General features: G+C 40.7%; 2 protein-coding genes across 7 annotated transcripts in view; both read right to left on the bottom strand.

Moving 5' to 3' along the window:
• zmym2 (zinc finger, MYM-type 2) overlaps nucleotides 1–2,396 on the bottom strand; it is a 32,961-nt gene extending 30,565 nt beyond the window's left edge. Inside the window, exon 1 of one of the 2 annotated variants that reach the window (XM_051404896.1) lies at nucleotides 2,296–2,396. The gene's annotated coding sequence lies outside the window, so the exon portion shown is untranslated. Of the gene's footprint in view, nucleotides 1–1,285; nucleotides 1,402–2,295 lie in introns of those variants that run through there. The other variant, XM_051404897.1, reaches the window with a different exon arrangement.
• Nucleotides 2,397–7,735: 5,339 nt separating this feature from the next.
• Nucleotides 7,736–25,146, bottom strand: part of mphosph8 (M-phase phosphoprotein 8) — a 29,908-nt gene continuing 12,497 nt past the window's right edge. Inside the window, exons 8-14 of one of the 5 annotated variants that reach the window (XM_051404894.1) lie at nucleotides 16,466–16,606; nucleotides 15,340–15,426; nucleotides 14,385–14,539; nucleotides 13,076–13,227; nucleotides 12,827–12,951; nucleotides 12,346–12,429; nucleotides 7,736–10,768 (exon numbers count right to left, since the gene is read on the bottom strand). In XM_051404894.1, coding sequence (XP_051260854.1) covers nucleotides 10,727–10,768; nucleotides 12,346–12,429; nucleotides 12,827–12,951; nucleotides 13,076–13,227; nucleotides 14,385–14,539; nucleotides 15,340–15,426; nucleotides 16,466–16,606 — 786 coding nt within the window. In that variant the 3' untranslated portion in view covers nucleotides 7,736–10,726. Of the gene's footprint in view, nucleotides 10,769–12,345; nucleotides 12,430–12,826; nucleotides 12,952–13,075; nucleotides 13,228–14,384; nucleotides 14,540–15,339; nucleotides 15,427–16,465; nucleotides 16,607–17,602; nucleotides 21,267–21,681; nucleotides 24,115–24,968; nucleotides 25,040–25,146 lie in introns of those variants that run through there. The other 4 variants (XM_051404892.1, XM_051404890.1, XM_051404893.1 and 1 more) reach the window with 4 other exon arrangements.

The raw sequence follows: 25,146 nt of genomic DNA, 5'->3' as shown, positions 1-25,146 counted from the left end.
CCATGTGACAGGAAGCACAAGCCAAAACAGCATGACATTCAAGATCAATAAGTTGTTCTTGACTGTTCAAAAACAGGATGGGATTCCACACCATTGTCCAAAGCCAGTGACTGTGCTGTGTAATCGAACTCAAGCTTGTATCTTAGAAGATATAACCCAACCCTACATCTAGAGACTGCGTGTGTTTGGGTTACAACACATCTGTCTAGGACTATGGGTTAACTGGTGTCAAAATATTAAGACAGGACCCAAAGGGTCTTTTTCCCATGTGCAACACCTCCCCAAAGCCAAGCTGAGCTGCAAATAAAATGCATCACAGCTTTCTGGCCTGATATTACACCAACAGAGGGAATCTATGTGCAAAGCAACTCAGTAGTGCTCTGAGGGGAAAAAATAGCCTGGTCTAGACTCAGTTCAGACTGCAATGCAGAGCTATGAGCCAGCCTGCATTCACGTGGATGAGAGGGAAACGAAGGTCCAGCATTAATGAGCTCTGACATGCAACCTTGCTCCAAACGTCAACACCAGGTGGACAGAGAGGTGGGCAGAGAGGTGGGGTGGGGTGGGCTGGGGTTGGACTGCCTGCGTGCAACTGAACACTCAGCAGACAAGCAGTTAAAATCAACAGCTGCGCCAGACCAACCCCAGCCACATCATCACCTTTCATAGGTGCTCCTCTACCTTTCCAACACTATCAGTTTGCGCATGCAGCCAAGTTGACATCATTTTCCCCGCAGGTCACATGGTAGAGAAACGCGCAGCTGTTTGCGCCAGTTGCGCAGAGAACATCCGACTAATAACATATTCAAATGAAACGCCTGAGATTATTATATAAGGCTTATGTCACTGAGAAGTGATGCGTAATGCGCAGCCACCAGAACATCCCCCAAGCCAGCTGATGGGCTAAAATGCTGCCCATTCCGGTTACCTGGCAGCTGAATGAACAACTAAACCCTGACTATTCTGAGCTCCACACAGCTGATGAGCTCTCCTCTGAAATGTTAGGAAATAAACACAGAAGGACAGCCTGTACCAAGCTTTCAGGAGCCGCTGAAGTCCCCCTGGCTGTGCCCTTGATTATTAACACTGGCTAGAAGAGCTCAGCTCCACGACGAGGACCACCACAGCACCAAATCCGGTCCAGGCACCCGGTTACCGCGGTGACTATGACTCGACCTTATCCTGGCTTCCCTTCTCCCTTTTTAAGCAGTAATATTTAACAAACTTGGCTATGGAGAGCGGATCCAAAACTTTAATCAAGAACAATAAATAGAACCAGCACTACCTGAGCTGCGCAACTCTTCCATAAATAACCCAGGTAAATGAGGGGGGGTAGGTTGGCTTCCAAGTTGGGATCCAGGAGAAACGTGGTTCAGGGTGTTCCGTTCCGCTCCGTTCCCACCCCTGCCCTTCCTGGCGCAAACAGCCATTGGATTAGCGGCGGATCGTGGGGAGGAGAGCAGACACAGACTGCGCCGTTGTTACAATACCACTAAAAAAAATGATCACAACTTATTCGCAGCACATAAATGAAAATAGAGCCAGATGTAGTGCAGGGTACAGAGTGTGGCACTCACAAACACAACCCATGATGCCTGGAAACGTGTGGCTTTACTACACAACCCCCCCTTCTCCTCCACTTTAATTGTTCTAGTCGTACACATGCCAGTGCCGCCAAAGCAAACCCGGAATCCGAATAAAAAGCCCGATTTTTAGGATACCTGTGAAGCTGGGGTTTTAATTGGAAAGTTACCCTGCACGTCCACCCTGGCGCAATCAGTGGCAAATATACCCGTCCACCGCAAGGGGCGCCCTGCCGTTACGTATCACATGAACTGTCTTCATTTGTGTCATGCGGTAGTAAACAACGAGGCTCAAAGAAATCCCCGCATCGTGTTTACATGAGCCTCTCAGGAGTTACCGTGACCCACAGCCAGGTATAAACCCAATCATTTCACAGGCAGATAGAATTTGCCCCCCCCCACACACACCCCCCCCACACCCCCTCCTCTTCCTCCTCCCCCAGCGGAAAACAGCACTGCCTGCCGTCCGCCATTAGGGAGCCAACTGAACAATACTGGAGACTAGAGGCGGCAGCAGCCACAGCACACTGAGAGCAGGGGAGAAAATCTGTTAAAATTAACTGTTTATTGTTCCCTAAATGTGTCTTCTCGCCCCAGCGTGACTCCTGAGTGAGTCCCTGGACGTCCGCCCGGCGGCTTGCACAAGTTCCCGAAACTTTGACTAATTAGGCGTAAAACTGGAATATAAAAAACGTCTGTGAAATTCGCTTACCGGAGTACAGCTCGGAACGGTGCAGCGCCACTTTTGTGCCTTGACATTAATCCCGGGGGCGCATGCGCACAACGCACAACTTTCCACTTTCCTTTCAAAGATTGTCTAATGAGCAGATGACTCACTCCGTAAGGATGGCGTCTCACTCGATGTAACCCATAGATAAACATGGATGTAACACGCCGGTTGGGGGTCTGATGAGAGCGTTTCAGTAGTGTGGAGAAGGCATCGATACATATTGATCGTTTGACCCAGCTGCATTATATAGACACATGTTAGTACATTTTGTTTGGCAGAATTATTAGCTATCATTGTGTGATCTCAAGTGATGTTTTGTGCAGAGACATTTTGAACAGTTAGAATGGGAGACTGAATTAACTTCTTTAATTCAGTTTGTCTCTAGACTGCTTATTGATTACAGGTAAACAGTAGGAAAAGATAACCAGGCTAGGGGTTGTGAGATATCTGAGGGGTTGGGATATGATTAGAAGATATATAAAAGAAGGAAACCCAAAGTTGTGCTTAGTTTATCAGACTGATCTTATGGAATATTTAACTCAATCAGGACTCTAAGAGTTGTATAAAATCATCACGCAAAATCACTGTATGGTTAGACTGGTCACAGCCAGCAGACATATGCAACCAATGATGAGATAAAACCGGTAGACATTGCTTTGTTTTCACCCAAAAACGTTAAGGAACTAGTGCGGTAATGGGACAAAACTCTGGGTTTCTATGACACTCTTCAAACCTGAGGTGTGTAATCCATCTCAGCGAATGTAAAGTGTGCAATAATGTTCTGTAGTGAGGTAACGGTGTGCAGACTTTCCAAAGCAAACTGCACTCAAACTGAACCACCACCTAATATTATTATTTTGTTGTTCACTGTAATTGATTTCAGGCAATATTAATTATTATTCATATATGTAATAATTCATTTTTTCTACCATGCAGAAATAAATGAAAACCAATAGTTGTCTGAATAGTGAGAAAAAAATTCATGAAATATCTGAAATTATACAGCATGTTATGTGTTGGAAACAGTTATCAGTAATAAACAGTTAACTAGTTAAAACCTCCCCAAAACACTGGCATGGTCCTTTAAGTCGGAAGTCCCTCTTGCTCACGTTTATTGTAACCGGAAGTAGCGGCAGAGTGAGACCTCGCTCATTTATTGTCCTCTCTCACGGCGTCCATTCGTATTTTCTAATATATTTTTTTCGCCGCGCAAGCGCAGGAGGAGCAATCAGGGGTTGCATTGGCAATTAAATTGCTCCATTAAGCTGATTTAACCTTATCGACGCATATCATCCCTCCCATGTAAACTGACCCCAGTTCCGCTGACAAGTGACACAGTGTGATCATGAAAGGCTTCTGTGGAAGAGCTAAAACAAGCTGCACTGAAGTACACAGCTCGGGTCCAATCAGGAGCACGGATCCGGGTTGAGAGAGTTCATGCTCTCAGATCTGTCGGTGCAACATCGTTTCCTCACTAATTTCATCCAGACATATACACAAGAAACCCAACGGCCCGCAACATGACTATAATGATCCATAGGAGTGTTTAAAGTGCTGTATCCCCCCCCCAGCAGCATTGTAGGTCCTTGTAGGAGTGGCAGGATGTTAATATCTAATGAGCTAAAAATGACATACCTTATATACCTTCATGTGCGGCAGTAAACTCACTACACTGGGTACAGTTATGAGTCACAAGAACAAATATCACACGGGTAGGAGAATCATTTTCTGACTCAGGGAGGCAAAAAAAAAGTCGGATGAAGTGATGATTACGTTTTTTAATATGGCGGATCAGGTGCGTTCAAAGAGGTGACCTACACCACCGAAACGTGCAATCCAGTCGGCGGGGCAGTGAGAACGATCCCCATCTCCACGGACCCGCATCTATCTCTAAAGTCAGCAGAATGAGGGAAGCAATGGATGCAGGATAGGGCGGTTTTTATCTCTAAGTCAGTCTGATAAAGTGAGCAGATCTTGTCTGTCAGTTGCTGAGCAAAATGTCGGAGATTTCCATGATCCGAAACCCGCAAACTGTAGGACTGAAATAGTCTAAATATGTGACCCTGGATCCAAATTGAAGAAGAAATACAGACTGATCCTTTACCAGCCCCACCACACAGCCTTTATCTAATTACAGTTTGTGAGGGATTTGCTGATTTCATATCCTAATAATTTCCATGTTGATGCTCTGATGAGTGAAACAGCCAATAGCCTGTATTTCCCCTGGTTCAGTGCATCCACCTGCCTCTGTATTATACTTTTATATATTTACTCCTTACAGTTCAGTGCATTGCAGATCATGGTAATATTAAGTAACTGGTGGCAGAAAAACACATCAACTGTGTAGTACATGTACTCTCTTTTAGTTCTCTAGGTTACTTAAAGAGGTATTGCAGCATTTTTTGGAGGTGGGCTTTTTGCCTTTATTGGACAGACAGGAAAGGGGGAGAGAGAAGGACGACACACAGCAAAGGACCCAAACCCATGGCTCCCGCAGCAAGGACCCAGCCCTGGTACATGGGGTGCCAGCTCCACCAGGTGAGCTACAGGGCGCCCCAGGTATTTAGTATTGCACTTCCAACTCACTTTTGACAGATTAAAGAAAGAATGCCAAGGTTTACTGACTTTTGGGTCGTGGTGTGGGACAAGATCCATTAACACTTACTACTAATGAGTTCTTACCTACATTTCCCATAATGCAACAGGATAGCAACTTTTGTGAAAGCCGCCCTGCCTGATAAATTCCCATGTCTCTCAAACTTCACAGCCCTATAACACAAAGCTTTCTGTCTCCGAGCGCAAACGTTCAGCAGAACTCCTCATGAATACACTTTTCTTTATGGTGTTTTTTATGGATTAAAGGGCCAGTGTGTAATATTTATAAGGATCTATTGGCAGCGATGGAATATAATATTCATAGGTATGTTTTCATTAGTGTATAATCATCTGAATATAGGAATTGTTGAGTTTTTGTTATCCTAAAATGAGCTGTTGTTATCTACAGAAGGCGCAGGTCCTCTTCTACAGAGTCCGCCATGTTGTTTCTACAGTAGCCCAGAACAGACAAACCAAAAACAGTGCCTAGACAGGGCATTCCTTGTTTTTCACGAGTTTTACAGCAACTGTAGTTTGTCTTTCGCGCTTCATTGCGTTATGGGATTTCAGTTGGTTGCAGTCTGTAATCTCACCACAAGATGTCACTAAATCCTACACAGAGGTCTTTAAAACAGTATATAAATAGTTAAAATTAGCTCCACCACAACCACCTCTACAATTAAAATGTTGCTTACGTGTTCATGCATCTGTAATAAGAATCCATGATTATAATGTAAAATACTTTTACACTGACAGATGATCATTTGATTCCTTTCTCTCAGTGATAATACATTTTGTTTTTGCACCATGTTGGTCTGAGCTGGGTCATCTGGTTTCTTTTTTCTGGGAGAGGTGAGATGTGTTTAGAAGCCTCTTTAGGATTTTATGACCTCATCAACCACAGATTTTTCTCCCTTTTTAGTAGCATTCTCGAGTGCATCTAAACTAAACTACCTGACAAAACAATCACACCATAAGGTCCATTAAGTGACTGATCTGGAGCTCTTGATAATATCACAGTCTCAGACTAGGCAACGCTATCTGCTGAGGAAGTGATAAACGGCTCCAGAACAGCTACTGGATGGATTTTATATTAAAACAGTTTTGACATCATGAAGCAATATAAATGTAGAGTGTAGAAGGACGAGACCCAGACTTGAACCCATAATGTAACAAGGGACCATGTTCTCTTTTACAACGTGCCGTGGATGTGATTGAGACTGATCAATAGAAGCTCTGTCAGGGTGCATGGGGATCACGAGTGAACAGCAGTTCAGTAAGTCATATCACAAACTCTGGATTGGATTGAGGTCTCTCCAGGACTCTTGAGCTCAGTGACATTGTTTGTTTGACGCCATTCCTGCGTCGCTTTGGCTTTTTGTTTTCCATTGCCGGCTGCAGCAGGATTTCCTCCAGGGTTTCTCTTGTTTTACTGAATAAATCTGAGCCTCTGCCTAACCAAGCCTTCCAGGGCCTGTTGCAGAGACGCATCCCCATAGCAGGATGCTGCCACCACAGGGCTTCACGGAGGAGGCAGTGTGTCTGTCTAGTGATGCAGTGTTTGGATTGCACCAAACGTAGCTTAAGTACGACGGCTGAAAACTGACAATTGTCCCTTCTTTCACTCTTTTCAGACTCTCCCACGTGCCTTTTGGTTGCTTTGTGGCTTTCTCTTTGTCTCTCTGCTATAAAGCTTCAACCGCTGAAGTACCAGCTAAACACTGTCATAAGTCTCTTGGTGGCCTCCCTCACTCCGTTTTTGAGAATGGTGAGTTTATGCTGTATTATATGGATCTTTTTGACTGTACGTACTGTCACTATGTCGACATCACCCTCCCAGACCTCCCAGATGCAGCTGTATTCAACCAAAAATTACATCTCACATCTTGGACACACACAGGTGACCTCAAAACATAATGCAACCTCAAAAACAACTGGCTGCAGTAGCAATATGATGTGATATATATATAGTTTATATACATAAATATTTTTTAAAATTAGACTGGGGGTGGCAGCTGGCAAGGCCACGCCTCTAGATCCTTCCCTGCTCTCATGACATTTATACCTTAACAGCCAGCAAACAATCTCTCAACTGTTTTACGGTAATGATGATTATTATTTAAATTTGAATGTAACGATCACTTGAAGTTTGTGAGGATAAAACAAAGCTGAAGTAAAGAAATAACTATTTAATGATAGAAAAAAAGAATACAAATAGTCCATGCATGAGTAAGGAGGATAGTAAAATAAGTTAGGCCACCCTGTGTGTAATTAATTATATTGCTTTTTTTTTTTTGATGTACCAACCTTTTTTTCAATGTCAAGAGTGAAATAATTAGGCTGTAAAAGCCAGTCAAGTCTTTTGAATGAGATCATGGAAAGTTAACTTGTGAGGAACTATCAAGAAACGATTACATGTTCAGGAGAACCAAACAAGAACAGGGATTAACTTTTCAACTAGGTTGCTAAAAATGTAAAAGATCAGCTCAAGACAGCTTTCCTGTCTTTCTGTAACATAGCGAACACACCAAACTCCATGTTTTTATTTGGGTAAAATAAAAATCTATAGGTCATCAGATATCCACATGTTGATGTACACCGCCCTGTTGAAGGTGGAATTTGATTTGATGAAGGGGGCATTGTGGGTGTTGACCCCAGTCCCCAGTTCAGAAAGCCCTCGCTTCTGGTCAGCTCTGTTCTGTCCTCTACCATCTTGAAAACAAATTATTTTCAGCACCTGACTTAACACCACGTATACCACCCTAACATGTTCCATTGGATTAAAAACATCCCATAAGATAAACAAATAATGGCAGATAAACCAGTATGGAAATATATGTAGACATTTTATTTAGGACAGAGACACAGCCTCGGGGTAATCGCTGACTGTCTGCAGCGTCTATACAAACAACATTGGGATCACTCTTTCTCACACATACGTTACATCTACCTGCAGGAACATTCAGAGCTAAATAGCTGTCAACACCCTTAAAGTGAAGGCGTGTAGGTGAGACAGAAGGGATGGAGATCAAAGTAGTCAGAAAACCACAAGGGTTAAAACTATCAGTAAACACAAAGAATAAAGACAAACTGTTGGCCACCATTTCTGCTCATAAACAGCCTGTTTATCATAACTACAAAGCCTATATATTGTTCATTACTACAGACTTTCTTTCAGTGCATGCTGGAAAGTTTCAGATTTATTGATGCATTTTTCCAGTTAGCCACTGAATATCAATGAGCAGACTCTTGAAACATGCTGTGTGTAATGTACAGCACAGTGAACAGTTCAACAATAGAGCTTTTTTGTTAAAAAGTGCTTGTGATGTTTGGTTTACACAGATGTCTCAAGCATGTTTCGAGAGGTTATTTGGCAATAAACTGGAAACCAATCACTGCGTGGAAAGAAGGAAAAAAACACTGAAAACTATTAAACTCAGCTCAGTAATTGGCAAAATGGGTTAATTGTAAAGTTTGTGATAAATTGGCTAAAACATGCAAAATCACTCCTAAGGTCTGATCTGGAGTTGTCTTTGGTTTTTCAGATAATCCGTGGATGGGACAAGGCTCACAGCCCTCGCACTTCCAAAGGCTGGACATACAAGTGTCATATCTTTGCTGTTTGAAGTCAAACAATTTCCCCATATTTTCAATCACACTGATTGGTTCTGATCACAATCCCAGTTGTCTCTCAACCACAGAGCTACCCAAGTCTTGTTTGTCTCCAAAAACCTTCACCAAAACACCACCTTTCCCATAAACTGACTCCTCACTCTGACATGTCCTGTAGGGTAAAATATAAAATCTAGTCAGTTCTTAACATGGTAAAATGAAAACTGTGCTGCATGCATGAGTGTAATAGTAAAATAAGTGAAAAATTCTGAGATCAGGAATAAACTGAAAATGAAGGTCTTGTTACAGTGTCAGTGAGATGGAAGGTGTTGTTGGGTTAGATTTCTGGAGCATCCATATGCCCAGTGACACCAAGTTAACAGCTCTATAATGAAATGACTGACAAGAAAATGGTCAGAAAGTGACAGAAAAGCACAAGAATGTACAAGCACCAAACCTTTAACTTGGTATCTGCTGAAGAAAAACAGCTGATTACATTTTCATGCAAACAGCACTGAATGCAGGCGTCCATACTGTTTTTGTATGTTGTCACTGAGACAGAATCACAGGAAGCAAGCTATTGACACTTATGGATCAACAGCAACAACTGGAATCAGATTAATGCCTGTGCCATTGAGCTGTCAGTTATAATGTAACAGTCAGAGATAGTACAACCGGGTATATTCCTTCTTCACTTTTTTAATTTGACAGGAATGAAAAAGAAAAACACAAAGTGAAAACTGTGGATATTAAGGCAGCATGGAGAGGCCTCATTAATTAGGAGTTTCTAACAACAGCCGTCCATTTAACACCCCAAATGGACAAAAACGCAGAAACCTTTCATCGTTGTTCAACGCTTTAAAGACATATTGCTGCCCTGAGCCGAGTTCATAGGCAAAAATCACACAGCTAAAATCTAAGCATGCTCTCACAACATCTGGGTTTGGTATTTATGTCTTGCTGTAGAGGGACCCCTTTAATAGAGACTATACTTTTCAAATCCTGATTAAAAAGATTGTCAGAGGAGAGAGAAGGGGAGCATAGAGTAAGTTTTGATTGGCAGTCCTGCGCTGACAGGCTCGGTAGTGTCGGTGTGAAAATGCAGCGATCAGTAAGTGACTAAGATAAAAAAAACAAAAAAACAAACCCTCACCTTTACTAGCAGGGCGATTGATCTAAGGTGAGATCTTTTAGTTTAGCCCTTAAAAGCAAATTAACACCAGAGCTTTTTACAGTACACACTAAATAACTTAACCCACTTCTACAGTGGCAAAAAGCAACATTATCAGTCATTAGATGATGCCTTAGAACTGTATATATGTATATATTTATATATAGTATGCAAATATGTACAGACCAGAAAATATAAACAGCAACTCTGTGCATGGAAGGCAAAAGGAACTTTTCTTAATTCATAAAAACACTTACTACTAACTTTGCAAATCAATTCAATCTTGTGTATTAACTTGTGGGAAAGTGTTGTGGACAAGACAATGGGTGAGAACAGGGGACCGAAAGAGAAATTTTGATCTAATTTAGGGTGTAGAAATGTACACAAAAACTATCACATCATAGAGTTAGGAAAGAGTTCACACTATTTGACTGACTTTTCTACCATAACAAAAATAAAATCTTCCAGGGGCAACACTGACACACAGGTTAATACACTTAAATAAATCCATTATAAAGTAATGTGACCAAAAATGAGTGGGAAAGCATTAGCTTGGTCCAAGAAAAATACGAAAAAAAGTGATGGAAAATGTCCTAATGTTCTTCAAATGCACCCAAAAACTTTGTCAAACTACATACACAGGCTAGGTTTACAAACAACACACACATCTATCATAATCCACGCTGACAGAAGGTGGAAAGGCACGACTCGGGAGGGTTTCAGTTAAGTTACTACAGTGAGAGAGGAGGAAGTTTCTGACTGCCTCCTACCACCCGGAAGCTGCGTAGTGATGGTATCACCGATGAATGGACGGGCTGCCTGAGGGATACTCAAGGTTTTAAAATCGACCTCACGAGATCCTCAGATTTGTGCTGCATATGTAGGCCAACGCAGAGCTTTGGTCTAAACTCAGATTCAGATATCATCAATGAACTTCAGTCTTTGCGAATGTGACGCCAGCTTTTAATTTCGCTTCTCCGTGACGAGGATCCAGCAAAACTGTTGCTCTCCTAGAAGACAATGAGCTTGACATGATCATTGCAGTTGGACTCTGTACGCACAGATGAGGAGCTTGACCTGAGAAAAGAGAAATCAGAGAAAAACTGTTAACACCACAGTACTGTGTTGTCTGTGTATCAAATGATGATATGTCTTATTCCTCTGTGCCATAGAGCTCCATTGTTGTTCAAAAACTATTCAGAATGCATCAATCAGACACGCTGCTGCACTGGGTGACAAGTTCCTTCATTACCTTGAAGACACACATTGTGGTCTATTTTCATTCAGTGCCACACACTGAATGTATATTAATCAACAACTTAAAATAGTCCCAACCAAATGCACTATTTACTCTTAGGTTACAAAATTTTTGTAAGCTGTTGTAAGAGATTTACGTCTTCTAGGAATGAATGGTCTCAGGGCTCAGTGGGGGAAGTTGGGACTAACACACATTGTTGGTTTTGGTATTTTCATGGTATTTCTTGACAAGAAATGCATAGAATAATGACAGACACCTCACTTGCTGTGCAGAAACTCCCCTTTCAATGACTTAAGCACTTTATCTGATGATTTGGTTTTTCAAGATTTTGAGTGCGTTTCATTCCAGACTGGAAGAACTGACGTTTCCTCAGCTGTTTTCTCTCTTTCAGGACATCTCTTTATCCGCATGAGCTCCGGATGCACAGAAAGTGTTGATTCTGGATGCTCGTCATGTTTGACAGGAGCTTGCAAGCTATGTTATTTGAGGTAACTAGATAACCTTAGACTTAGAGTCATGCTCCAGCCAAAAACTGTTTGAGACTCGACCATTCCAGGCTTGAAAGGCCTCTGTAAAAACCTTGTAGCTTTTTCTCTATTCACTAACAGCCTACATGGTGCTGTATTGTGTTCTGCTACATGTAAGAAGATGAAATACAATCCAGAAAGTCTTCTTTGAGAAATCAACCGTTTATAATACTATGAAATAGGATTTTACAACCCTATAAAGTTATCAAAGCAGAAGAAAATATATCATCTGTCGACAAAGGCAAGGTGAGAACAGTTCAAGTATTCAGACAAACCTACAAGGAAATGAACATGCTTGTCTGCCCAAAAACTTTTTTGCAGCACAAACCCCGCTGTGCAAATGCAGTGGTCTCATTGAAATGAATGAGGATGCCTTCATGATGCATGACATCCGCTTAGATTAGTATCAGGTACTTTTTGAACAGATGAATACATTTATTAAAACGTCCATAAAACTAATCTCAAACAAGAGCTGTAGCATAATTAACTTCTCCACTCACCATCTGTATACTCAGTATGATCCACTTTTATTACATACCTCTTATACTTTCACTTAAGTTGGATACATACACAGCCTCTGTCCTCGCAGTTACTCGGCTGAGCTTGCAAGCAGGCACATGGCTTTCCACTTTCATTGGTCAAGAGTGCTACTCTATCCTAGCTCACTGCTGCAGTTTCCTTTAGTGCAACTGGCATTACCACCCGACTGTCTGTAAACCTGCTGACTGATGGATCATTTATTCTTCCTTTAAATGGCTAAAAATTACAATTCTCAAACCGCTAAACAGTCAGCCTGCGTGAGAGCCTGATTGGCAGCAGAGGCTTTTTATGTGTGTGTTTACAAATGCGCATGTGTCTGTGTTTGTCACCTTGGCTGTTGGTGCCTCTGCTAGACGAATGAAGAGTCTGTTGATGCCTGGAACTGGGCTGAAGGAGTAGATGAAGTGACTATCCTGAACGTTTGAAGACAAAAATGTATAAATTAGGAGAAATAAGCATACAGACACGCGATATAAATAATTTAATAAAATCAATTAAATTAAATTAAATTAACAGTTAACGCTGAAGCATAGTTTTCTGTGAATTGCTTGTGCAGATGTAAGTAGCCTGAGTCCTGTGAATGGCAAACTCCTTCAGTAACAATGAAAGCTACTACATATAGAGGTAATTACTGAATGTAAATACACTGAATAGCTTTTGTAGAAAAATAGCCAGTGTCAGAAGTATCAAAATGTGGTTTAATATAATCAAAGTCTTATAACAATTGTGTTTTTATTTGTTCTGATAAACCACTTGGTATCTTTTGCTTGAAGTTAAGTGCTGTGTAATTGTCTACTATTAAGAACCAACCAGGAAGATGGGCAGCTGGAACTTGTCATTGAGCACCACGGCGTGAACGCTGCAGGGTCCGCAGAGCCTGGCTGTGATTTCGTTCAGGAAGTTAGCGTGGAAGATGAAGAGGAGGATGCCCGAGCCTAGAATGGGAGGGAGGAATAGAGGATAAGTGTCATCTGCACATCAAGTGACCCTTGGTGGGATGGATCAATGACAACAACGCAACAGAGCTGATGACCTCCAGATTCAACGTTTGTGTTTTACCCTCTGGTTGTGGCTGTGACTTGAAGCAAAACTCCAGGGAGAAATCGGGTCCCTCACAAAGCCTGTGGCAGGCAAGAGGGAAGACGGCCTCTAGTAGCACCAGACGAGACTCAAAGTATGCTCGGATGGTGTCCTCTGCCACACTGGACAGCCTGAGAGACGGAAAGATGGACAGAGAAATGCCTTTATAAGTAAATTAAAATTGCCCTTTAACCACATAGTACGTTGGTAATATAGTGCTGTGTGGAATTTACTGACATCTAGTGATGGGAATTTAACGATACCGATTCCATTATCGATATTGCTTATCGATCCGATACCTTATCGATTCTCTTATCGATTCTCATTGGGTAATTGTTTGTATTAACTCGCTTTAATATCTGATCAGAGACACAGCACAGAGTATACACAAATTATGTGTAGCAACCTCAGAACAAACCTAGAAGTAGGTGAGTTACTTCTCAAAGTAAAGTCTAGGGACCCATAACCTAGGACAGTGTTTCTCAACCAGTATGCCATTGCACGCTAGTGTGTGCCTTGAAAGATTATCAAGAGTGCCTTAGGATTAGGAAATACTTAGTTTTCACATTAATTGGTCCAGACAAAAAAATAAATGTTTGGCTTTTTAAGCCCAACTGCCATTATGTGCCATAAAAACTAAAAACACAGACTGAAAACAGTCAAGGAAGAGTTGTGCCTTTTGGAATATTAACAGTGCTCATTTGGATTCAACTTGAAACAAAATTCAACTGACATAAAAAATTACAAAGAAACACAATACACAATGAAATGGCGCTCACATTAACTAGACAGGGCCTGTCCTGCCTGGAGAGTTTAAAGTTACCTTCGGCATTAATAACAGATGGCATCCCATTAGCTCCGCTGCTGCTTGACTCACTTGTGTCGCTAAGTAGTAGTGTATCAAACACGCAACAGTCCTGCAAATGAATTGCATGCTGTGTGGCCAAATGTTTCTGCATATTGGAGGTAGTTCCCCCCTTTGACCAAATGGAAACTTTACAAGTGTTGCAAGTGACGTATTGTTGTTTTTTTCACGTGAAATATAACCAAACTTTAGAGCGCTTCTAAAACAACGCAGCGTGTGTGACGTCATGGCGCATTTGCAACGAGCCGAACCGATAAGTGGAGTCGTTAAGCAGGCATGCTAACGGTTCCAAGGAATCGATTCAGTGGATTATTGTATTGAACTTTTTGTCTTTCCTCCAACACCCATTGTCTCTCAAATTCACCTGCATTCTTTCCTCATCATCAGTGGTGAGTGAGGCTGAAAGCTATGGTTAGTACTCACACGCTGATGTGGTCCTTGATGAGGTCGCACACCATCAGATTGTTGCTGAGCTTGGCAAAGTACATGGCCGTGTTCTTGTGTTTGGACAGGATGTTGCAGTCAGCTCCATAATCCAGCAGGAGGCGCACTACGTCAGTGTTCCCTCTTTTGCAGGCCTGAAGTGTAGGACAGGAAACATTAACAAAAACAACCTGTGTCCCACGTACAGACCCTCCCAGTGTAAATCATTCTGGAGAAGAAACTTTTTCATCACTGCCTGTCTCTTTTTTATCCTCTTAACACAAACACTTTTCAGATGATGCAGTGACTTCGGATAAATCACGGTAAAAGCATGTCATCCAACCGGATTTTGAGACTTTTAATTCAATCTTAGTTTAACATTTTTCTCACACCACTTAGCTTAGGTGTGAAATGGAAAACAGAAGTTTCTACTGGGGCTGAGTAACATGACTGAAATCAATGTCACAACAAATATATATACCGATCAGCCATAACAATATGAGCACTGGTAGGTAAAGTGAATAACACTGATTATCTGGTTATCATGGCACCTGTCAACTGAACATTTTGCTGTTGAAGTTGATGTGTTAGAAGCAGGAAAAATGGGCAGCGTGAAGATTTGAGCGGCTTTCACAAGGGCCACATTGTGATGAACTGGCGACAGGGTAATGGGCGGCCAAGGCTCATTGATGCACGTGGGGAGTAAAGGCTGGCCCGTGTGGTCCGATCCAACAGACGAGCTAACACTGCTTACTCACTTTTCTGCAACTCCAACATATAGCCTGAATATGCTGTGATATCATTTCATGGTTCAGCAGAGCTGTGTACAGAACTGCCACTGGAGGACCAGGTCTTGTGTGACAAGAGGGTAACCCTTCACAACAACTGTGTCTGGTGTGAATGGTCAAACTAGGCTGGTTTCAAACAGAGGCTTGTGTGTGAAGTGCAACGTTACCTTCATCAGTGCCGTCTCCCCGCTTATTGTCTGGGCGTTGACATAGGAGCCTGCCTCCAGCAGGATAGCAACGGTTGTCAAGAAATTCTGACAGAGGATGGCAAGAAAAAATGTGTGAGAAAATACAAAAAAGTGGTAATTTTCTGCATTTGAATCTGAAACCGGGATATGCTGGTGCTAACTGATGCTTCAGAAATTGGATAAAATTAGTTTTAATTTTGAAAATAAAAATAAAAATCTGAACTTGTTTACAGAACAAGGGCTCAGTGATCAAGCAATATTTCAGTCCTGATTTTGTTATTTTACATTAGACCTTTCTTTTCTGTCATCACTTTGTCAACACAGTCAGACACAATAAAAAGTTAATTATTCTTATTTGCTTAGTCATATAGATGTAAATCACTGTAGCTACACCACAGGTACACATACATTCTGTTAAATACTATACTATTTCACATCTACACATTTAAAAACTCTTACATAATTCAGTTTAACAAGTTTAATAACAATTTTGCACATGAAAAAATACTTAATTTTAAAGAGACAATTACTAAAGTAGTAAATCAAGTGCATTAGAGGAACAGATTGTAAACATAATAATTTAAACAAAAGGTCCATCTGATGGTGGTGACAATGGCCAAATTACAACAAACAATTGCAGCATTATCATCACTCAAGTCAATGCTTCCTTGCTTAACAACTGTATGTAACAGTTTGGTACAATAAATAATTACCGTAATCAACAATCAACATAATTTATTTTATCCTTCTGTAAATATTCAACAACAGCAATGAAATACAAACTATTGTACAAATGCAGTGCTTAAGCATAAACATCAGAAAACTGGGCCCTATCTCTTACGCCGTATTGACTCTTGCTGTCTATGTTTCCACATCACACCATGAACCGCCATGTTTCTACAGTAGCCGAGAACGGACAAACCAAACACTGGCTGTAGATGGTGACTTTCACATTTTAGTAAACTGTGGCTTATTTAAACAGTGAGCAGACATGGGGCAACATTAGCAATATTCAAATATGAACCCAATATATACTCCCCTTTTGGCTGTTATAGTAAAATACAAGACCCCCCCTCCCCTCATCTTGGGTGACAGACCCTGTTACCTTTTCAGCAGCATGCATCAGGGCTGTAGTGCCGTTCTTCTGTCGTCCATTCACCCTCACCCCCTTCTTTATCAGCAACCTGAGGATGTCGTCCTGCCCCCCCGCTGCTGCCAGCATGCTCAGGGACATACCACTGACATCCTGTGGACACACAGAGAGATACAATGCCACAATGTCACAGATGAATGGGGTGAAATGATTCTCACGAACCTGCTGTGGATGTTGATTCACAGTTCACACATTATTGTAGCTGAAACAAGCTATTGTGTTAAGCCATTAGCGATAGTGTTAGTCCTACACTTGTATGCTGTACACTTCACTGAGGCAGAGGAAACTGGCATCTTGTCACAGTAATGTGGATTACAGGATTTCCCAGATTGGGGAGTCCATCAATACAAGTCATAATGCCGTAAAGTAATTACTTTGACCTCATAATTTACAACTATATTTGAGGAAATATTTTTATATTTTTCCTCAGCACAAATTGATGTGTGATACAATGTGTTGATGTCACTGCATACATGGTGATGTAGTGAAATAGTCACAATCATTCTTAATTTGGATTTGCAGGGTTGCAGCCAATCTCAGCTGGCATCAGGCCAGATGCCTGGTACAGCTTGGACAGTTCTTCAATCTATCACAGAGCTGACACACACACTGTTTATTCAGATTGCAGTGTTAATATTCCTGAAGTGACCCACATGATGAGTGTAGATCTAGAGTGACATAAAAAGTCACATAAACTCTGACATGCACATTTTGGAAAAAAAAAGAAAAAGTGTTATGTGCTTGTTCACAGTCATGAAAAACAATTGGATCTGAGTCACATATGAGCAAATAAAAATTAAATCAGATTCCAACCAACCTACAAATTGAGCCTCAGTTGTACGTTGAGTTATTATTATTATTATTATTATTATTAGTAGTAGAATTTTGATCAGGTACAGAATCACTGAGCCACTAGAATGTCTGCAGACTTGAATCTATAAATACATACTACAGTTGCAAATTCAAAGTTACACATAAACATGGTCTCCTTTGGAACCTCGTATTGCAAAAAGATTAAAAAAAAAAACGCCAAAACTTTAACATACAAAATGCATAGAAAAACAAATACACATCTTTTTCATAACAACATTTTTTTTAAATTTTAAGCCAAGAAGCTTTTTATTGTACAAGCAGAAGTCATAAGTTCCTTACAATACTTGATAAGAAGCATTAACTGAAGGCATTATAACTGCAACAGGATGAAGAGTAACACGCACTGTGTGCTTATACAATGGCAATGATAGAAAGCTACCTACTATACACAAAAAATGTTTTTGCTTTGCAACACCCAACAGCAATGGTAGTGAACTGAACGATCATATATCATTTGTAGACCTTGAACACATTCATTCTGCAAACACCACTGTAACTGGGATGTAAACTGCTGATTTATATACAACAACACAGATATACTCCTTTCACAAGGAAGTAACAACATGGGAAAAACCTGTCTGCAGTTGGTGTAAATGAGTTAACATAGGTTATGTGACCAGGTCTGCAACTGTGCTCACTGTCAGGACTTTATGTACATCTGATCGCTTTGGTATGAAAGGGTGAACACTCATTATTCTACACAGGTTCACTACAGCTGCTACTGAGGATAACACAAAAGCTTTTGTCTGTGACAAATCGCAGCAGTGATATCTGGAACTCTTAACCATAACTTCTGCTCCTTTTAATTATAAAGAAAATTGTGACAAGACATATACAGAGTCGACTGACCCTACCAAACAAAAGATGCTTTGCACCTATTGTTTAATATCCAGTGTAAATTAAACACTGTAGTGAATGAATCTAAAAACCTCAAGTATAAAATGCTTAAAATTAAATGTGTAATTATTTTTCCAATTACCAAACTGCATTTTAAGTTAAAAGGTGAATAATACTAGGAACAATCTGAATTCAGTTAACAAACCTATCCACAAGGAAGGAAAACTAACCTTTTTATCCACCGTCTAATGCCACAATCCAGTTTTCACTGAGCTATGCCCATCCCCTTATATTTAAAAATGTAAAGGGATGTCCCTTTTGACCTTGTTTTAAATACTTGTCATGTATTAACTTTTGCAATAACACTTCACTTCTTCTTCTTAAAAAAAAAAACATAATCCTGAACTGTGGGTTTAACAGCTCACAAAATCTAGCATGATTGCACTTACTATGGTATGTGCAATCAACATTAATGGGAAAACAATGTAGTAAAAAGGAAATAATCAACATAATAAGGCAATCTGATTTTGGCAACTTGATATTAATGTCATAATAAAATCTTAAAATGAAGTAATACAAAGAGACCAATGCAGTGTATTTTACCTCAAATTAGAGTACATCAAATACAATAAAGTACTAAAATGTTCTACACAGTGGCTGTATAGTAATACAAAAATATGTTTCGGCAGCTTCTTATGAAAAACAAACACATAAATGAAGATAATGAACATTTATCAACAGGGTCCTAAAAAAAGTGTTTTTAATATTTAAGTTAGAGGTATACACATTGAGCTCCTAATTCTCTAACATCAGCAAGGAAGGTATGCCATTACTGCTGCAGGCTATAAGGGGCCATCTACAATACAGGCTACTGGCTAAAGCAAGAATACATTTTGGGCCAGGCATTTGGGAATTATGTAAAGCAAGTCAATGCACATCTATGTTGGAGGGACTGGCTGCAAAGATTTACTTGTAGGTTTTACCATTTCTTGTATGAATATCAAAATTCATAAAAATGCTACTGAAAACAGTACAGGCAGAAAGATAGACGTTTCAGTAAGTTTTGCAGTAAATAAGAGTAGAAATCCCTCTAGAAATGTACAGTCACTGAGGCTACCTTTGCTCAGTGCAGGGTGGGAAATGTCCTGGTTATGGAGGCTGGGGAGTCCCAGACAAATCAGTGATTGCTTTCATCATTTTAAAACATTGTGTTTGAAATGGTGAAAGCGTGTTTGGGTGCCACAGTGGTAACTTGCCACTGTCAATGACTTGGTTGCAAATCCTGGGAAAATGTGGTTCACATTTATGAAATAATCACATATCTGAAGCTCGAAAATTTCTAGAGGTAACCTGTGATGATCTGACAAACTGATAGTGTTACATATTTGACTGAGTTACATATTAAACATTAATATCTGCTTTTTATGAGCAAAAGCTACAGTACAAACGTCCTTAGTTCCACCTATTTCTTGTATAATCATGCAACAGTACACCAACAGCTTGGTCCGCTGGACCTGAATCTGAATGTTTCAGGAACTTTTTAAAAAGTGTGTTAAAAAGAAAGGCAGGGCAGTCCATAATTCCTGTCAAGATCCATATGGCTAGTGAGACCAAGGTTAACTGACAATTCAATTTACAACTGCTGAATTCTTAAGCCCCATGTCATTTGAGATTAAAGCCACAATCACCACACACTTCTAAAATCTCACTGACCACTTACTGTTTTCTTGCAAGTCCATTACAAATATTTACAGGGACAGATAAACGGGACCATCCCACTCCATGTTTGGATTATGAGTCTCTGGTTCCTGCCCTCCACTTTGTTTGGAGGCCACTGGATGCCCTCTTCTTTTCAGTGACTGAATTGAGTTATGTACAAAATATTTGACTTCCCTCCATGTTCTGCTGTTCAAAGCAGGCTCCGCAGCTAAACATGCATCACAATCCTTTTTGCCTGGCACTTTCACCAGTTTACAAAAGTCTCCAAGCTGACGCCTCACGGCTGCCTGTTCCTCCTCACTCCACAACCTCTTGTTTCTCTTTTGAGGCTTAACAGCTGCAGTGACTGGTCCTCTTGCAGCAGACATGGGTGTACTTTTCTGTACCATTAGTGTTCTGTCAGGAACACTGGGTCTATGGATTGTTGGGACAACCTGTGCAGTTGTAGGGGTCCTAGGTGGGTTTGTGGGGTAAGCTGGTGCACTTGAATGGTTCAGAGGTGTGAATGAAGAAACGATAGGTCCACTTCTGTCATTTAGTGTTGAGAATGCAGAGACCATTGGTGAACTAGTATTCAGTGGTGTGAATGTAGGCAACATTGAGGTACTTGGAGCGTTAAGGGTACTAAAATTAGGAATCATTGCTGAACTCGTAGTGTCTTGTGGTGCATACACAGAAGGGGGTGGCATATTTGTGGCATTATGTGTATAAATGGGAGACATTGGCATAATTATGTTGTTCTCTGATGTATATGCAGTAGGCATTAGCGCATTTGTAGTGTTGTGTGGAGTAAATGTAGGAACTACTTGTGTATCAGTAGCATTCAATGGTGTGAAAGTAGAAATCAATGGTGGACTCGTATGGACCACATTTGTACAAGTAGAACACAAGGATGCATAACTTGAAGTCATCTCTTGGGAGAATGGTGTGGATTCTGTCAAATTGGTTGGTGGTGCCATTGTCATACAACAATTTGAACTTTCTCTCAGATCATCTGGATGCACTGTTGTCATATTACAGACATCTGCGTCTTCCAAATCTTTCTTAGTGGTCTGGACTCCAGCTTTTGGACTCTCAGTTACAATCCCTTCAGGCTTTTGCTGGTTATTTCTCCTCCGTGTTGTCTGTAGTGTGTTGTGTACATAGTTTTTGACATCTGTCCAAGATCTTCCACAAAGATCTGGTTCAGCAGCTATGCAAGCATTGCACTCCTTTTTGCCTGGAACCTTCATTGTTGTGATAAATTCACACAAGTAACGTTTCACTGCAGCCTGTTCCTTCTCGCTCCAAGGTCTTCTCTTCAAAGCAGGCTTCTGTATAGTTCCTAAGAAGATAGAGTGTAAAGAACCATGGTTATATAAGAGAAATAAAATATTCATCCAATTGAGAATGCAGTATTCAAATTGATAAAAACAGTAGCGCTTGACAGTTCATTCTTGTACTTTTCTGTCAGCTGCTGTTTCCGAGATTGTTTGAAATTGTCAAAAGCTCCAAGACAAACAAGTAAGTGGACCTTGAATGGAGACAGTTTTGTCAACTGCTGTTTCAAAGGTCAAGCATGAACTGTCAAGTCCCAAAGGGGATCAGAAATATCTACTGTTCCATGATAACTGAGAAAACTTAATCTGCTGATGAAGACTGTGTGATACAGTTGAAAGTTCCAGAACAAGCAAGTAAGTGATTTTAGAGTGGAGACTGAGGGAGACTTACAAAAATTGGCTGTTTGCCATCCAATGTTTGTAATCAAGAACACATTAATGCAAAAGGATCCAAAGGAGCAAAAAGTGCTCACCATCTCTAGCAGTGCTGGGTTGACTTGATGGCAGTGTTCGATCTATTTTGAGAAGTTGTTTGCTCACTTCCTCCAGTTCAGATGCATTTTTTGACAGCCTGTAACATTCCTGGCTGTTCCTTCCCACTAGTTTGGCCACTTGATCCAATTCAGGTTCACTGAGGCTCATGAGCTGCCAGCAGCTTGCAATTTGCTCTCTTAATGATGAGGACAGAAGTGCTTCTGGGTTTTTAACACCACATTCCATTGCAGCCCTTCGGAAACAATCCAATCCTCTGATGAAGGATGGACCTTCAGTCCTTGCAAACAAGTATGGATTTGTTTTTGACACACCTGCTTGTTCTCGATTTTCAATGAGTAGGTCGATTGACAAAACCATCCTCTCTGTTAGCAGAACCAGCATGTTCCTTCCATACTGACCTTCTAGTTCCAACCTGGTGAAATTGGCACCAAGGTCCAACTCCAATTTTGTGCTTTTCCTTATCTGATCTGCAGACGGCACAAATGTTCCTCTACTCTTTCTGCGAGTGTAAGTTTGTAAGAGCATTCTACCAATATTTCCCACCCTTCCTCTGTTAAACAGACACACATCCGCTAGAGTGGCTTCACTGAGCTTTTTCCATGTTGACAAACTAGGACTCTCTTTCAGCTCCCTCCTGGCTTCATCTTCTTCCCCTGTGATAAACGTATGGAGTTTTATCAAGTCTTCTGTCACAGTTGATTTGTCTACTTCCACTTTCTTGACTTCTTGCTTTAGAGATAATGCTAGAGCTTTGCGAGAAAAACACTCATTCCATTTTGTATCAAGAAGCTGTATGAACTTTTTTACTTCACTTTCAGTTTCACTATCCTCTGTCATGCGACTTTCACCGAAAGCTATTTCTGCAGCTCGTTTCAAAGAGTAGCCAACCTTTGAGACAAGGGAAACGGTTTTAAACTTGCTGGAACTGGGATCATAACCACTAAGTTTTTTGGCCCCTTCAACGGCTAATTCAAATCTGGATGGTAGACATATTTCATGTAAGTACTTCACGCTCTTGTCAAGCTCATTTACAGCAAGTACAAATCTACCCAGTTCCCTCATCTTTTGTGCAATATAAGCAAATTGAGACTTATCATGGTCATACTTAGCAGACAATGCATTGCCATATTTACAAATAAGTGGGTCATTTCTGATATGTCTTGAGATGTCATCTTGATGCATGATGTGGATAATTTCCTCACAGCCGCCAGTTAAGAATTCCGACATTGGAAGCAGCCGGGAGGCAGCATTGTGGCCTTTGTTTGTTTTTGTCCTATCAGAGGATTTCTGATCTCCCTTTCTGGCCTTACATGACCGTTCATGTCTCCATAAGTCAGTTTTGCGATAAAAAGCAAAGCAGTGCTGACAAGGCAAGAAGTCACGAACAGATATGCAGGGATTTTTTACCTGCTTCTTAGTAACAATTTCCCCCTCCCCACTTTTGAGAACTTGGCAATTGTGTTCATAATCTCCTTTATTGCGAATTTGATCAAGCAAAGTCTGTCTGACTTTGGAACCTTTGGGAAAGTGTATTGCATGGGCAACATCTGTTTCCTCTGCATGTTTCCTTTCCAAGTGCTTTGCGAGTTGGGTAAAAGCCATTTTGCAATATAAACAGAAGTGCTTTTTGTATGACTCCTTTTTCTCATCATCTGATGTGCTAGGTTTTATTTCAAGCACTTTTTTACAAGTCCTTAAACTGGATCGTGTTGGTTGTTTCCTTTCCACAGTTTTCCTGCGGCGCCGTGATTGTGTTATAGCAATCTCCTTTGTGCCCGACTCAAACAGAACTTGATCTGTACCATCTGACTGACATGCCACCCCATCCTCTGCCTCATCACTTGAGTCATTTGCTTCCTCAGGCGAACATTGTTTGTAAGCTATGCTCTTTTGGTCTGTTTTGTCATCGTCCCTTGTCAGCATCCCTTCTGTATTTCTGGTTGGATTTGAATTATCAAAGTTCAAACTTATTTTACTTGACAAACAACCTTTTGTGTCATGCGACATCTTGTCTTCCTGTGCTTGCTTCTGGTCTTCCTTTCCTTGATTTTCCAGCTTGGCAGCTGAATCACAAGCAGTGTTTTTGGATTCAATTATATCCCTCCCACCTTTTTGGATCTCTTCATGTTCCCTCACTGTCATTTGCTCAGTGTTTGTACTGGCAGGGCAGCTTGGCATTTTTTCGCCATCTTTTGGACCATCCAAATCTTGTGGGATAATCTCTTTTACTCTTGGAGTACCCTCTTCATTTCTTGCACTGTCAAGGTTAGAAGTCAACCTAAGAGCATCACTCGAACTTCTCTCTTCAATCAAGCTCCTCTCTCCTTCAAAAGACCTCGTCTCACCAATAGTACAAGCCTGCAAAAGAACAAGTATATGTAAGACTCATCGCCAAATCTGACCTCATGAATAATTTGATTGAGTGAACTTAAAACATAGACCCATTAGGACATAAATGGGGGGGGGTTCTTTAAGTGGTAGTGATTTTGTTTTGGTATTGCCTTTTCAAAATCCTTTGCACATTTTTCAGTTTAATGCATCAGCACCTTGGCAATGCCCCATCAAGATCCAGGTTCATTCAAACAGGAGTCAATGTGATGGCCACACATCAATTTTTAGCCCAACATTTGTATCAAAACCCCTGACACCTCTCAAATCTCCAGTACAAAAACCACATGTGACCCATTCAAGAATAGTTAATGGCTTTATTGGATCAAGCAGCGTTTTGACATTGTAATTGTCTAACCAAGTATATGTAGTCATGGGGTGTTGGATGAAATGCTACATGGAAAGAACAGAATATGAACTAGACCTACATTCATGGCTTGCAATCAAAACAAATAATTATGTTACGTTTGATGGCATATACAAAATATTGTGAGCTAAGCATAGCTGTGTTTTTACAGTAAAATCTGGTGGTGGAAACTGGTGATTTAAAACAACATGTCTTCAATGTGGCCAAAAAAACCATAACAGCGACCACGACCAGGCCAGGCACAGATGGCAAAATATGGGAACACTTTAATGGTGTTCAGCCATTCACATAACATTAAGTTTTCCATTTAGATATCACCTACACCTATAAAAGTTTTGATGGTTTGATAAAAGAAAAAGATCCTGAATACACAATAGTTACTGTTGCTTGGTGGCTGCACATGTTGTGCTATGATCATGATGATGATACATGTTCTGAAAGCATATACAGTATGTACCTGCTTCAAAGGGTTGTGCAGCTTGTCCGGTTCCTTCATATGTTCAGTGTCTTCTTCCACTGACTTGTTCACTGCAAGGAAATAAGACACCACCGTCTCTAATGTGTACACATTATGATGAATATATAATAATGAATTAATAATATTAAATCCAAATTACCAATGTACAATACACATT

The sequence above is a fragment of the Dicentrarchus labrax genome, unplaced genomic scaffold (assembly GCF_905237075.1).
Source record: "Dicentrarchus labrax unplaced genomic scaffold, dlabrax2021, whole genome shotgun sequence".
NCBI lineage: Eukaryota > Metazoa > Chordata > Actinopteri > Moronidae > Dicentrarchus > Dicentrarchus labrax.
The sequence above is the reverse complement of the archived record's forward strand: the minus strand, read 5'-3'. Positions and strand labels throughout refer to the sequence as shown.